This window comes from Nestor notabilis, unplaced genomic scaffold (genome assembly GCF_000696875.1).
Source record: "Nestor notabilis isolate BGI_N333 unplaced genomic scaffold, ASM69687v1 scaffold3905, whole genome shotgun sequence".
Lineage (NCBI taxonomy): Eukaryota > Metazoa > Chordata > Aves > Psittaciformes > Psittacidae > Nestor > Nestor notabilis.
In genome coordinates, this window is record NW_009927714.1 from 98,059 (window position 1) to 114,059 (window position 16,001).

Below are 16,001 nucleotides of genomic sequence, written 5' to 3' on the forward strand. Positions count from 1 at the left end.
GTCATTAACTTCCTAATAGCAGGTCCTACTTTGTGTTCAGATCTCCTTGTGGTTTTATGGATTGGTAAGGCCAAGTAGGCCAGCAGACCTTGGTCACCTGGCCCAAAACAAAATATTTGTGCCTGATATCAAGGCAAAAGATTGCTTAACCTGCTGCATGCTGGAAGTACAGCTCCCATGCTACTGTTTAATGGGAATGGGAGGAAGAGGGGGACCCAGCCCTCAAAGAATTGTGGCTTTAGGGAAGCCTGAGCTTGCATTTTTCCGGCAGCTGAGACTACTGGTGAATATATCATCTTCTATCACTCATTCATTGATGTGATGGCTCCTGACCTATTCTGCCCCCTGAAATGGTGCTGTAACTCCTGCCTGTGGCTCTGCTTAACTGAAGCTAACAAAGACACATGGTCAGAGCTATCGTAGCTTGCCTCAGTAAAAGTAATCAGACCCCAAAAGCAGAAGTACCCAAGTCCATTATCTTGCCTCTAGCAGTGGTGCATACAGGATACTTACAGGCTTCATGTCTGCCTTACACTCCTGCTGCATCCACTGAGCTTTTTGCAAGCAGCGTTTGATAGGTGCCAGGACTGGAAGTTGTATTGTTACTGTTGTTTTTAGTAACCCTGGATGGAACGTTCTTCTTTGCTTGTGTTCCTTTGTATTTTGAACATCCTCATGGTTTGTGCCAATGAGTTCCACAGTCCAATTTTGCATTATGCCAGATTTGTTTTTTTTATATATATATACACACACACAGACTTTCATTATTTTTTAATCTGCTGTGTCATAGCCATGTTAGTCTCCTGTACTTTCTTAGAAGAAATAATGAATGACCGTTTATGTAGACTTTCTCCTTGTCATTCATAGTCATGTAGGCCTCTCTAATGTTACCCCTTGGTTGTCTTTTCCAGTCTGAAGGCTCACGATTTGTCTAGTCCTTCTTGTATAGAAACCATTCCATAACAGTGATTGTCTCTGTCTCCCTGCATCATATCTTTTCTAGTTCTGCCTTTGATTGGGGTGGGGTGGCCAGAATGGATGGCCAGATTTAAAATGAGGATGCATCATTTATACAGCACTGTAACTATGTTTTCTGTTTTCTCTGTTCCCTCATAATTACTCCTATCTTTCTCTTTGCCTTTTTGACTGCTACTGAGCCAACTGCCCACAGAGAGTTACCCACACTGACTGCAAGGTCTCTGTCCTGGGTGGAACAGAGATAATTTAGAGCCTGTTGTTGTGTATGTATAGTTAGGGCCGTGTGTCCCTGTGAGCACCACTTTACATTATGTCAACATGAATATAATTTCCCTTTTATTGTTCACTCAGAATTTGTAATATCCTTCTGTGGTTCTTTACAGTTGGTTTTACTTTGACTATCCTCTGTTTTTCTTTTCTTTTTTTGTCAATAAACTTTGTCACATCACTGTTCACTCCCTTATCCAGATCACTTTACAAACAACACAGCACAGATCCTTGTGGGACCCTGCTGGTAACCTTCCTCCGTTGTGAAAAATGGCTGTGTATTTACACTTCATTTCCTGTCTTTTAATCAGTTAGGAAAGTCATGTAGGACTTTCCCTCTTAATCCTTGTCATCCAAGTCGAATCACTGTTCCCCATGTGCTTCCTAACTCTTCCAGTGACCTCTAGGAAGTTTGGGAGGCAGGACTTGCCTCAACAAAAGAGAACTTTATTCTTCACCGATTTAGGTTGTATATGTATGGGTATGTTCTAATCAATATTTATAGCTTCAGTGAATTCGGCAGTTGTAGCAGGAGAGTTGTGCAATTCCCCAGGCTCTTGCCTTGGGGAAGTTTCCACGTGGAGCTTTTGCCAGCATGTCTAAGGGGGGGCAGCAAGTGTGGCTGTGCACAATGGTAAGCAGCTGGGAGCCGGCCACCTCATCAGCCACTACGGCTCTGGGCAGTGAACCAAGTTCTGGGAAAGCCCTTTCCCCCAGCTATTTTATCTATGCAAAGCACTGCTATTCCACTGTTGGATTTTTTCCCATCCCCTTTAATCCTGAAAACAATAAGGGTTTTGAAGAGGCATGTAGCCAGATACACGTTTTCGTTTTCACTTCCCACTGATGCAGGTGTAGAGGCTATTTTGAAATTACATGCAAAGGAGAGTAAATTTTATTCCTGTTTTAATCTGGAAAACTAACAATGGCTGCTTCAAGGATAGAATGTTAAACCTCTTTTCAGGTACCACCTGGGCTTTATTTTCTTCACCTCCATTTCCTCCTGCATTTCATTGACAGAACATGATGGTTTGTTTTCAAACTGCAGCTTCTCAAGTACTTTACGGTTCTTTCATTTAGAAATGCTCTCGTATATAAACGTCAAAGTATACTTGTGTCAGTACAGTAATGTGGCATCAAAACTCAGATGCTTAGTAAAGAGATTTGGGGTCTTTAAGTGCTTCATTCCTTAAAAAAAACCAACAAAACAGACAGACACTTATAAGGTAGAATTTATGGGGCAGTCAGACTGCTCAAGAAAATAACCATAAATACTTTACTGCATGAAGATGATTCTTGTTCTCTCCTTTGCATGGTTTATTGTAAAAAGAAAGATCAGAACCTTTGAATTTGATTGTACAGTCTAGAGAAGCTCTTGGAAAGGTCCATTCTTGCTGAGTCATAATACAAAAATAAATCAGCATTTAATGAAAAAGAAATTGCACATTGAAAGGTGATAAAAGGGCAATAATTCTTGCATTGAGTGCTACTTCAGACTGTGGAGCTCATTGGCACATGGAAGTATTCAGGAATTTATTGAGAGTCCAGATACACAGTGGAGCACAAGAGCAGTCAGTAATGCTGAGAATTTTAAAAAGAGGTTCTTCTTTTGCATCGGAGCTTAAGGTCAGCCCAAAATACTAAGAAGGAAGGCTTGGAGAGAGGAGGTGGGGTGCTAAAATGCTGAAGTAAATATAGATAAGGAATTAGAACCAGTTTGTGCTTATTACATTAGATAGGGTGAGGAAATAACTTCTCCTAAACACCATGCTTCTGCAGTGTTTGTACCTCCAAGAAATACAAATGTCAATCGGTTGGTACTGAGCAAGAAAATAACCAGCTACATGAATACCCCCATATGTTCTTTATAAACCAGAGCCAGCTTGTCAGGACAAAACATTAATTCAGGACACACATACAGGATGTACTGCTTAGCTGTTTTAAGTCTGGCTCATTCTCCTCAGGCTGTTTTCTAGGAGAAAATCCTGGTCTTCTTTCCAGTTAGACAACTGTAGCATCTCCCCTTTACACCAGTAATGGGAGAATAGACTGCAAAACTATCTACAATTAAAATGGCTGCAGCTCTGCTTACTTGCTTTACAATGTGCTTCTAATCAAGGACAGTGACCATGCCTCAGGCAGAAATCAAGACTAGAATCATATTAATTCTGAACAGTCTGAAATAAAAAAAAACAAGTAAGAACTGTGTAAACTTAACAAACATTTTAATAACCCTTTTTAATGCATGCTTGTGTAAAAGGTACAGACCCACAGGAAGCAAGAAAATACCGTATCTGGGGTTTCCACCTCACACTGTGGCTGTGTGGTTTTTCACCTCACATCAGCCTGAGCTTAGGGAGAAGGAAGATTTCAGCCTAAATACCAAATTTTCTTGACATTGCTAAAGAGGCTGTCAGAGCAGATCTGTCTGCATCCTGTGAACCAATTCAGGAGACCTGTTGGTCCCTCACAGCTTAGTTCTTGCAGTGTTTCATGCTGAAAGACTTTGATGCTTCTACCAGCATAGCTGCAGTGGATTAAGGAACATTTAACAGAGGAGAAATTTTACCAGCTCATTTTGTGTCACCTCAGTGGGACTGAAACATCCAATGTACCTCACTTTCCTCCCAGTTCCCTCTCACACTGCACCACACCTCTTCCGCGTGAATGATTGCCATCTGCTCTTGTAATGGTGGAGGTAAGCAAAACGTAATTGAGTCGATGACTTTAATGGATTATCGTTGCGGTGCAATGCAGGTTCTGGGTTGACCAATGTTAAAACAGAAGAGATCTCTGAAGTGAAGATGGATGCAGAGTTCAGGCATGACTCAGGATATGAAGTTCATCATCAAAAGCTGGTGAGTGAACAAACGGTGCTTTCCACACGTCCATTTTGAGTTGCCAATTCAGCCTTGAACTAGTGGTTCAGGTGTGGCCGTGTTTCCCCTGAGAGATGTGGATGCTGAAAGATTTCATGTAAACAGATGATGATTTTTCTGGTTCTCTCTTAAATGAGAATAAACCTGGAATAGTGTCAGCAGAGAGGATGGAAAGACATTGAGAGGAAATTCTGACAGTGCCTGCGTTGCACTGTCCTGTGGCTGTATGTGGTCATATGGGCAATACTTGTCCCACTGTCCATGCATCATGGTCTCATAACTAAAGAGAAGGTATACAGAGGGAGGAGAATGGTAACTAAGTTTAAAAAAGAACAGAAAAAAAGTTTTGTGGAGACCTGCAGCATGATGCAGCAAGAAATAGAGTGACACTGTTTCAGGAATAGATTCCTTTTCTGTCAAAACAGATGGTGGTGGTGCATGAAGGAGGCTGAACTCCATGGAGCATAACTTTTCACAAGATTGCCTGCTTGGGATAAGAAGAGATTCTCTATTGGCCTTAATTATACTTGGATTTATCTGTGTGTTTTGTTCCTTAAGGTATATTAAGTTATGAACAGGTGAAGTGCAGGTAGGAGCAAAATGTTGTTGCATATTTGAACTGTGCTTCTTATGAACACAAAAGTAGCAACCAAAAGCATGTAAGAACAAGCATTTTCTAAAAGCTTTTTTCAATCCCTTAATAAGTAATGAAGAACACATATAGCAGTATTGACTATAAACCTTTTCTGGTTCCTCTTTTTCAAGGGTATATTACATGATGAGATTTCAGTTCCATGACTTTCATTATACAGATAGTAAACTTGAAAGGTTTTTTTCTTAATATATTCTTAAAGCTAAGTAGTGCTGAAAATTAAAATTAACATGGGATTCAAATTTGCATTTGAACTAGGCAATCACTGTGTGAAAAGATATTCTGCCATCTCTTTGATGCTGAGAACTGAGAATTCCCAGTTTGACGAGCTAATCCAAAATGCTTTAGCCCTAATTTGGGAAATTCTGACATGCTTAGCTCAGATGGGTTAAACATCCTGACGGAGTAAACCCGTGTAGTTTATTGAAGGGAAGGCATTTGCGGGAATGCTTTTCAGACACGGAATTACTGATCCTGTGTCATATGCACTTCCCAGCAGCAACCTTTAATGTTTAAGTGGTTTGATACCATCCTGAGCAGTTTGGTGCTGGAAATAACCCTCAACCATGGTGGCTGATGGGGAGTAAGTTGTAATCCCTGCATTTGGGTAATCTGTGTCATGCTTAAAATAGGGTGTTTCCAGCTTTTTAAAGCATTTTATGCCATACTTCTTACTCATAGGTACAACTGTTACTTAAATATTGGCAAGCTGACCTCTAGGTTGTCTTTTCAATTGAGACTGAGCACGGAGACCAGTGTTGCTGAGAAAGTACTGCACTATGCCTTACACAGTATTACTTGTCTACCCCACGCCATACCCTGGCCTATGCCCTTCTCCATTAGCTTTAATTCAAAAGCATTAAGCAGAAAATACTTTTTCATCTGTGTTTTCCTTCTCTGTGCCCTGGTAGGATTTAGTGAAACAGTCTCCTTAGGATATACCTTTGAATTCAGCCGCACATTGTATTTACCACACAAACTTCTGAATTGAGCCGAAATTGCAGTTATTTTCTCCTTTATGGATGTTCATGTTTTAGCTGTACGTTCAGTTGATATTCATGGCTCAGAGTGCTTAAGGCCTTCCTCTGTTGCACATGTATTTCAGCAGTGGTCCTAAATAGTATGGTAACAGAATTTCAGTCCTGGGCAGGTAAAATTGTCAAAAGAAATTATTACTTCACTTCAGCTTATGCCAACACTGTCCATTGTGTGTATGTTCTAGTGAATTCTTAACCTTGTTCAAACACATTTTTTGCTTATGACTGGGAACAATATAAATATTTATACTGCATGCTTTAATACCTCTCTGAGGAAGATTGTGTTTCTTAAAGAGTGCAAATGTTATACAGCTCGTTATAATTCTCAGCTGGTTTCCTGCTTCCCTCTGCATTTTTGTTAAATACTTGTCAAAGTATTTAGTCTTTCAGAGTGAGGTAGTCTTACAGTTCTGTGAATGTAATCCTTTTTGCCAATTTTGGTTAAAAATAATAATAATAGAAGGCTGCTATTGACAAGCAGACAAAAGGTTTGTAAAATATGCATAGATGTGAAGTAATCTAACATATTTGTTGAATACAAAACAGGACAGTGAAAACAATCACCACTTTTCATACCTGCTCCTGTTGCTAAAAGCCAGTCTCACTGAATGCATGGTAAAGCATCTTGCTGTCCTCATTTTGCCTTATCAGTATATATAATTCAGGTGATCTCTGTTTTTCACACAGCTATTGCCTCATCTAGGTCTCACATGAGTATTGTTATCACCCCTCTCCCTTTACCCTGTGAAATCTTGAGGCATCCCTCGATGATCACTTAAATCAGCATGGTTGGACTCTGTCTCTTTGGTGTAAGAATCTTCTCCCAGCTGCAACCGCGTGCAAGTTTCACTGTTGTCCTACGGGTCTTCACTACTCTTTTATCAAAGAAATGCATCATGGTCCAAGCAAGCCACACAGATGTAGATTTGTGAGCACTTTAATGATTAACATTCTGAAAGTAAAAAACGTGTGTGCTCCCTGGTTACTCCTCAACACACTCATCAGCCATTTTGCAATTATATTGACTTGCTTACCCAAGAAAAAAAGCGGCTATTATCTAAGACCTGTGTGAAGAAGAAACACAGAGAAGAGCCTTCCCCTTAGCCACAGCACTGCTACACCAGAGGCAATCCAGATTTCCAAATTTGCTCTTCTCCAGCTGTGAGGGCATTGTATAGCGATCCAGTTTTGAATTATTAGGATGACATGCAGTAGTGTTTAATTACTGGTACTTCAGTAAGCTTTATATTGCTGGACAGGTTAACCAGATATTCGGTGAACTTTTTATTAGCCACCTTCCTCTATTTTTCTTTTCTAGGTGTTCTTTGCTGAAGATGTGGGTTCAAATAAAGGTGCCATCATTGGACTTATGGTGGGAGGTGTTGTCATAGCAACAGTCATTGTCATTACTTTGGTGATGCTGAAGAAGAAGCAGTACACATCTATTCATCATGGGGTTGTGGAGGTAAGAAAAGACTACCAAGCACAACTGGTGTCACATGTACAACACAGTCAACACACTGCTCTATAAATATATTTACAAATGAAGAAACCATGGTTTTGGCAAGCCTCGTGTTCAGAGTTGGAGTAGTTGTGTCTAGCAGAGTGGAATCAAATTGCCTTATTTAGTAAACGCAGGCACAATATAAACTATGTTAATTTGGGTGTAAAACCACAAAAATCTCTTCTGGAATTATCTCAGACCAATCACCACATAACGCAAAGGTTCTTTTTAGAGGAAATTTAACAGTGGGCAATGAGCTGATACTGCACAAGGGGAAAAAGCTGGGTTTGCTGTTGTTGGGAATTCACACACACAGAATTCTTTATTTAGCTTGCAGATAAACATTTGAGGCAGCTCTTCTGTGGATTGTGCTGTACATGACAAGGATTTTACCTGTACATACACTTTATTAGTTTTTATTCTATAAACAAGATTCCCTTTTGCCACTAACAGCTTTTGATTTATGGCTAATCTGAAACTCATAGATTTGAGAAACAAATCATACATAGATTCTTATATGAGATTTTCAAGATGAAAACCCTTGTGTCTTCCCAATCTACCAAGTATGATTTTTGGTTGGTTTACAGCAACTTAAAATGCTTCATCTGTTGCTTAGATTTAAGACAAGGTCTTTGTAGGTAGAAAAACTTAATTATGAGAACTGGAAGGGGGGTTCATAAAACTTATTTTTTATTCTTGCATATTGATACATAGTTTACTGTGTGAGTGTCTGATTCATGGATAGTATTTGTATTAGCAAGCACTAGAGGCACGTGGTTTTCCTTGTTATGTTGGTTTCACCTTGAGTCAAATGAACCTGCCTTTGGTCTTGCTGGAGACATACGTGCTTCCTGATGCATGTATTCCATTGTCTGGGGCAATGAAGGGTCTTAAAAATCCTTGAGTAAGCCTTTGCACAGTGCTTGTGCATGCCTGTGTCCGTGCTGTGGTTGCCCGTGTGGTTTGAAAGCTTCCAAAGAGACGTGGTCAGAAGAGCACCAGCTGTTTGGGGTGAGATCTGAGCAGACAGCAAGCTGTGCAGAATACTGGACCAAGAGTCAGGAAATAGCAAACAAGAATCTCAGCTTTAACTTTCCATATGAAAGCTTCCAGCCCATTTTGTAGAAAATTGGAACAGGTTTCAGTTTTAAACCACCAAATTGATAGCTGCTGCCAACAGTTGCACGTCAGACCCTTCTTTGGCTGAATTTAGCGACAACAGAATAGGCCAGGAGGCTTGCTGGGCCAGAGCCCTGAATCACATATTGAATGTAGACATTCCATTACTGCAGTAACACCTTAAAACTTCAGGTGAGCTTCACCTGATAGAGCAACATGGCAAAGATAATCCTGGATTCCTACGGACTTTCTTCAGTGACAGCAAATTTGGAAATGTTGGACTAGAAATAACACTCACAAGATGAACAAGTAATTCATGTCAAAATGGCATTATCACTTAGGGAATAAAAAACAATTTTCAGATAAAACCATAAAGCCATAGCATGCGGATGTACAGATAATATTGCTCAATTTACAGTACCACACTGTAGATGGTGTTGCCTTGTGGATTTGCTGCATTGTGTCTGGCACTGACAGGCAGGATTCCTCATTCTGCCAGACTTGCTCTGTGGTCTTGGCAGACTGCATAACCTCACTGTCTGAGCTTCTCGCCTGCAAGAAAGGCATAACATCTGTTCTTTCCCATGCAGCACTTATTTGAGGGGGAGGGAATCCACCCAAAGATCCATATACAATCAATGTTTAATCATAAGGTATTTTCAAAATTAAGCTATTCCATTCTAAAGAGGATTAATCTATTTAGCAGCAGCACACCTTTGATACGCTACGCGCAAAAAGCGCGGAAGAGCAAAATCACTTGATGTAAAAATAACTGTACATGACATGTAGGCTGGCTGAGTATATTTTAACAAATCTTGCAACCTGTTTGTTGCAAGTCAGAAGTTACTGTGAGAATTTAACTCCATGATAATGGATGCAAGATTACAAAACAGGTCCTATTCCACCTGTATGCTTATCTTCCAAAAAGTCAATTCTGTAGTACTGCTTCTCATTTCACTATGATTTCTTTAACAATAGATGTTATTAAAAATCCTGTTAGCCTTTTTCAAAGCTCTGAGGAGGAATATACTTGTCCTATTTAGAAAAAGTGTCATAATGAGTTTCTCCCATGTCTGAGAATAAAAATGTTTCAAAGTGTTTCAGCTTCCTCAGGAAAAAGACTTCCACAGTTAAGTAAATAACTGACTGAGGAATTGAACATTACCTACTATATGTGCACGCAGGAGCTGTCTGCTGGAGCTTACTTCCTCCATGAAAGCAGGTGGTACTCCCCTCTCCTGTGCTCTGGACAAAGGCTGAGTGTCTCAACTTGTCCTCTTTGAGGATCTTCTCTTTGAAGGTCATTTGCTACAGGGGCAGCACCTCCAGCAGCAGCACCTGGGGAGAGGTGACAATGGGAGGACTTACAGCAGTAGCAGAGGTGACATTAGAATTGCTGTAGTACTCTCCAAAGCCCATCTCTCAAGAGTCTGATCTGCAGGTGTATATTAGGCAACATCCATTTACCATTGTTGTGTTTGGTGAATCTCTGAGGATGCCAACATCTCCTGTCTGGTTTCTTGATCTGCCCCGTGTGTGTGTGGAGGCAGCATGTGAATTTTCCTGCAGTATTGCCATCTTCCTGACTCCACGTGAGTGAGGATTTTCTGTGTGAAATATCCATAGGCTGGTGGAGCAGAAGGGGATAGATGTGCAAACAGTCTCAAGAGAGGTGGTCTACCTGACCAGGCTGTTTTCTCAAGAGGCATCACATTGTAGAAAAAAGTGTCAAGGCAGCTTCTCAGCAGCCCCAGAGTACGCACACCTCTTACATGCTGTGTTCAACTTCTGCCACCTCCGTAATGGGTGCAAAAAGCTTCTTAAAATGATAAAGGGCTTTAGGGATTTACTGACAAAGGAGGTAATAAGGTTCAAGGCATGTTGTTTGGCAGAGCAATACCTAGGACAGAGGTTGTAAGGAACATGAGGAAGAGTTTGGCAGAGTTGAAATGGGTAAAAGTGAGTAGAAAATATGACACTGAGGATGAGCAATAGTGCACATAGGTTGGCAGCGAGATGGATTACCCTGCAGCAGACAGCTACAGGAAGGATGGAAGTACCAGCACTAGTCATTCTGAAGGCTAAAGGGGAAATTTAAAAAAATGACTGCAAATAGGAACCTCAGTAAATCCCTTTCATCTGTAAATGCCGTATTTCAGAGGTTATTGGACTTCCACTATAAACTGGTTTTATCTCAAAGTGAGACTTCAATATGGAATATTGTGCAAGGGTGTTAAAAATTCAGTCTGATTTTACTGTGCGTACGTATATTTTTTCCTAATCTCTTTCTCCTCCCTGATTTTCTTCCAAGTTTCTCTAGTTTCTCGTCAATTTTTTAGCCTCTTCTGCATTGCACTTTCTTTGATTCTCTTTTATTTATGTTGTTGTCTTACCCCATTTCTTTCCCACAAGCAGGTTATGCTGTGTGCTTATCACATCTTCCAGTCCCTGAATAAGAAGTGCTGAGTGGGAGGCTTAAGCTAAACTGGGTGACAGAGTTCAATACAGTGTTGTTTGGTGCTTAAATACGAAGTACAGCACAGGTTCTGGCATACCCCTCCTCCGCATCCCAGCCTAGTGGGGGAGCCTCCCAGAAAGGAAGATGCTCCCAGCAGACATGTATTGATATACAGAGTTGCCTGATTCTTCAACCCCAGAGCTTCATATTGTGCTTTAATTTCATGCTGGAAGAGAATCTGTCAGTGGGTTTATTTGTGAATTGTGAAGGTCTTGGTTCTTGATTTGGAGAAGCGCTAGATGCTTCAGTAGTGTGGTGTTGTGCACCAGAACCAGGACTGAATTGATGCTGCAGCAGCCCCTTCAAGATTCAAAGGAAGGGTGGCTTTTCCTGTGCACTTGCTTTGTATTCTTATTTTCTCTAAGTGCTGAAAAGGCTACACAGATGTGTGCTGCTTTGTACTTCTCTTCCCTTTGCAGCCATGTTAGTGACAGCTCCAGCAGCAGCAGGTGGCATACGGCAACATTGTCAGAACGGAAATAGTTAACGCTGTTAAATTTGCATGATCCTCAGGGCAGGGATTAGGCCTGTTGTGTGTTTGTACAAGACCTATATGGAATGGGTTTGTCAGGCCCTACTGCTGTTACACTGGTGACATACATTGAAAACAAGTGCTCTGCCAGACAGCAGTAGCATCTCTCACTACCTCTCACCCTGCCCCGCGACTGCCTTCTCTGCTGGGCACAGGTGAGGCTTGAGCAGCAGGCATGGACGAGGCTTTAAAATGCAAGTGCACAGCTTATCCTGGCTGCTGAGCACCTTGTTTTACAGAAATGTCTTGGGGATTTGGGTGTAGAGGTTGAAGAGGAGACAGGCTGTGAAATTCCCTGGGGTTCTCTTGTCCTTGATGGATCACAATGATTACTGACAGCCAAGCTGAGCACTCACCACGCACATGGGCTGGCCAGGGGGAGATTGCATCTTCCAGGAAAATAAGTTTCTTTTGTCACTTCTGGAGAGGGAGAGGGCAGGGAAAGAAGAACAGGCTCCCCCCTGACCATCCCCCCATAAATGTCTAAAAAAGGGAAATCTGGAAAGAGCAGCTTAAAGCAAGAGTGACCTCTCTCTGTAAACAGGATCTCACTGCCTAAGAGCATGTCACAGAAGGTGAAGAAATAGATGGATTTGGGATTTGTTGCATAAGAGAATTACTGCACGCAAATGCAACTTAAGAAAGAAAAGGGGAGGGAGAGGGGAAGACAGCCTAATGGCAGTATTTTAACAACAAAAAAGGTCGAGTTATATTGCAGAATCAGAAACACAGGCAGCACAGTGTCAACTCAGGCCAGTGATCCTTTCTGCCTGGCATCCTGCTCCCTGCCGGCAGGAGTCAGGGGCTTGCTGGAAAGCTCAGGACTCCCAGCTACAGACAGTTTCACTCTGCTTGCAAGCAAAAGCAGTATGTGACCCTTTACTTGGGCATTTCACAAAAATGTGTAATTACTGTGTAAGAAAAAGAGATTTGATGGCAGATAACAGCGATGATTGAAAATGCAGTGTGAGAGTTAAAACATGGACAAGGAGATTTGGAAGGGAAACAGATAGGAAAATGGATAAGATTTGGGGTTAGCAGTTCATCTGAGCAGTCCAATACATGTGTCACACAGCCATTTCTTCTCTTCAGAAACGGACAAAAGACCATCAGGAGAGAAGATGGCTCTGAGAGGAGCCACTTCTTGGTGGTGCTGTGAGAACGGTGCTACTGTGGTATAACCTACCTCAATAAAAGAATGGCTGCAGAAACAAGCTGAACAGCCTGCGTTTGTCCCAAGCACGGAAGAACATAACCTTAATCTTTCTTCAGGGAATCACAAAACAACTTACCGAAGGTCATAGTCTGTCCTCACTAAGCTGAGTTACTATTGTAGAGTAGATTTTAAATGAGTATCAAATGCAAGTACTTCTCTTTTGCTTTTTTATTAAAGGGTTGGAGTAAGTTAGACTGCTGTATAAGGCTTCTTGAGAGAATACACATTCCATTATCTAAAAGGCTATTTTTATGCTAAAAGTAAATGGATGTTTTTCCTAAAGGTCACTGCTTACAGAAATCCAAAGGAAAATGTGCATACCTAGAGTTTTAGGCACTTTCCTGATTTTAAACTTTAACAAGGTAAAATTGGCTTTTTATCTTCTCTCTTAAGAGCTGTCAAACACTAGAGATACCAGATAGCAAGTGAAATAGCTGACAAGCAGGCTTTCTTAGCTCTGTTTTTGTAGGTGGTTAGCAAGATAGCCAGGGTATGGTAGGTTTTGAATACACAACAGCTACTGAGCTTGTACAGCAGAAGTAAAATACCTCATTAACATTTAGAGACTGTTCTTTCCCACTGTAATTTGATGGAGTTTTATATTACTGTAATGTTCAGTGAAGGAAGAAAATAATTTGTGGAGCCGCCACAGGTATTCAGTGGAGAAGTCTTGACTGAGCTGTCCTTATGCCCGTCTTCCAGCTAATCAAGAAAGGTCAGCTTTTGTTAAGTAGAAATACTTAAACCAGTGTAGACACATCAAGCTTTTTGTCACTAAACTGAACCAAACTTGACCTTGGAGCCAGAGAAGTTCTGTTTCCATGAGTGCAATGGGGTCTTTTGCTCACTTTGTGCCTGGCTACTTTTGGCATTTCATTGTGACCCGCATTTTATTTTTCCCAATTAATTTTTTTTTTTTTGCTCTTGAGATCACAGCGCCTGCAACAAATCTGAGAGCACAGTATAGACTGAAGCAGCCTCATGCCACTTCCTTCAGCTTCTTAGTGAGCTTTTTCTTTTCTTTGGATGTGCGGTTGATCCCAAGTGTAGATACCAGTATATCCTAGGAGGAAAAACCTAATAATGCGGGACTAGCGGGGAGATGCAAAATGTATCTCCTTTTTTTGTCTGTGGAGTTGCATGCTTCCTGAGCCAGGCAACAGAAACCAAAGCTGCCACTGTTGAGTTGGTCAGCTGGTTTTGAAGTCCTGCAGCAAAAAAAGGACTTGCAGAATTATTCCTTTAGCCTTATCTTCTCCTGTACACTGCTCTGTCCAAAAAGTAAACCATGACTGTCCAAGCTGGAAGGAACATCTCTTGCTCTTCAAAGCTATTTGCTGGTTTCTCATTTCTTGCTGGGTGCAGTGCCTTCTACTGATTTTGTTCATGATGCCGCTCGCAGTCCTGTGTAACTTGGAGTGAAGAGCTTTCAGAGACAGTTGTCTCTTCAAAGTGAGAGACTCCAAATCCTAGGTTTAATACTCAGTTTGGTGAAGAAGTATCCCTGTCACTTCCCAGCCACCTTCATTTTAGACTTTCTTACGAGATTTGGACTGAGCTGGCTCAGGACCCCTTTCTTTCACCCCTTGGTTAAAATAATTCAAGGGCAGGGGAACAGGGCAGTGAAGAACCTGTCAAACAAACTCTGTCTTGCATTTCATACAGTGCTTTCTGCCTGAATGTACAAGGGAGGGTACAAAGTACGTTGGATGGCTGTAAAGTGGGGAAATGCAGGGTATGCTGTGAATGAAGCAAGAATCTGACACTGGTGGTTTCTCTCACGACAGGTGGATGCTGCAGTGACACCAGAGGAGCGCCACCTTTCCAAGATGCAGCAAAATGGCTATGAAAATCCCACTTACAAGTTCTTTGAACAGATGCAGAACTAGGACACCACAGCAGCCTCATGAGTTGGACAGCAGAATGATTGCTTCACTGCCCATCGGTGTTCAGTTATAGAATAATGTGGAAAGAAAGAAAAACACTCTGTTTTATTATTTACTCATTCTCGCCTTTTGACAGCTGTGCTGTAACACAAGTAGATGCCTGAACTTGAATTAATAAAATCAGTAATGTATTTTCTCTCTCTTTCTCTTTACATTTCAGTCTTTACACTACATTATTAATGAATGTTTTTTGTGTACTGTAAAGAGGTTAGCTGTATTTAACTAGTGCATGGATAGATTCTCTTTCCCAATTATTTATCATGTAGCTCCTTAGCCAGTTGTATATTATTCTTGTGATTTGTGACAAAATTAAGTCCTAATTGGAATATGCTTTAAGAATTGGGGGATGCTTTCTGTGTCTGTGGGGGTTTAGCTGCTTCTCTTTGCTGAGCGTTTTTTTCTGATCACTATGCATTTTAAAGTAAAACAACATTTTTTAAAAAGTATTCCAGATGAGTTATTGAAATTCTTTTCCTCTGCAGCTGCGTTTTATTGTACAGATTGTTGCCTCTGCTGTATTAGTGACGTAGAAATCATGGGAATACACATTCGTTTCTTTGTGCCTGTTTTATGTGCACACTTTAGGCATTGAAAGGTAAACTTTATTTTCTTTTCCATGTATCTTTTTGATCTTAAAAAAAATATTAAAAAGAATCCCTGTTAATTGTAAGCACTTCTGGGGGGGGGGGAAAGTGCCTGCTGGTCGAAAATTAACAGGGATCCTCTGCAGGATGATTGTACAGAACCATTGCTTATGAATTGATAGCTTTCTACACTGTGTTACATAAATAAATTAAGAAAAAAACGTTTGGGCAAGAGTTTTCTTTGGAGGCAGAAAATGATTTCTGAAAGCCACTTAAACAGAAAACATGTTCATACTGAGAGGGTTGGGAAGGGGTTTTCCTACGAGGATTGCGGCACTCACAGTCAAACCAGAGCAGAAGGAAGGTGGCAGCAAGATGGGGTGGGGAGTGAGAGGCGCTGACTTCAGCACACCTGCCCCTCTAAGGTGATGTCTCTCTTTTTTTTTTCTTTTCCTCTCTTTCAGTTTGTATAATAGTCTTTTAATGTAAATAAATACATTCCTGGAGGAGCCCTGTTGTAGTGGTGTGTTTCTGTGCTGACCAGCCACCCTTGCTCACGCAGGAGGAGTGTGGTGCGAATGACTAACCTGCCTCCCCAACCATCCCCAGCAGCAACTTGCCAGCAAGTTCTCACCCCACTGCTGCTCTGCCTCTGCCAGTTTCCTGGCAAGATAATGCCCTGCGATGTGCCTCATCGGTGAACACATGGAGGAGCCTCCCAGGCTGCAAGACCATCCAGCCCAGTACTGTGCTGTGACAGCAGGTGCCC

At 41.3% G+C, this 16,001-nt stretch overlaps 1 protein-coding gene across 1 annotated transcript in view; it reads left to right on the forward strand.

Moving 5' to 3' along the window:
• The window catches only part of APP (amyloid beta (A4) precursor protein), a gene marked incomplete at its 5' end in the record, with an annotated part of 112,571 nt that extends 96,830 nt beyond the window's left edge, over positions 1-15,741 (forward strand). The window contains 3 exons of the mRNA XM_010014159.1: positions 4,003-4,103; positions 7,132-7,278; positions 14,490-15,741. Of these exons, the coding sequence (XP_010012461.1) occupies positions 4,003-4,103; positions 7,132-7,278; positions 14,490-14,591 (350 nt within the window). The remainder of the gene's footprint in view (positions 1-4,002; positions 4,104-7,131; positions 7,279-14,489) is intronic.
• Between the last annotated feature and the right edge of the window lie 260 nt (positions 15,742-16,001).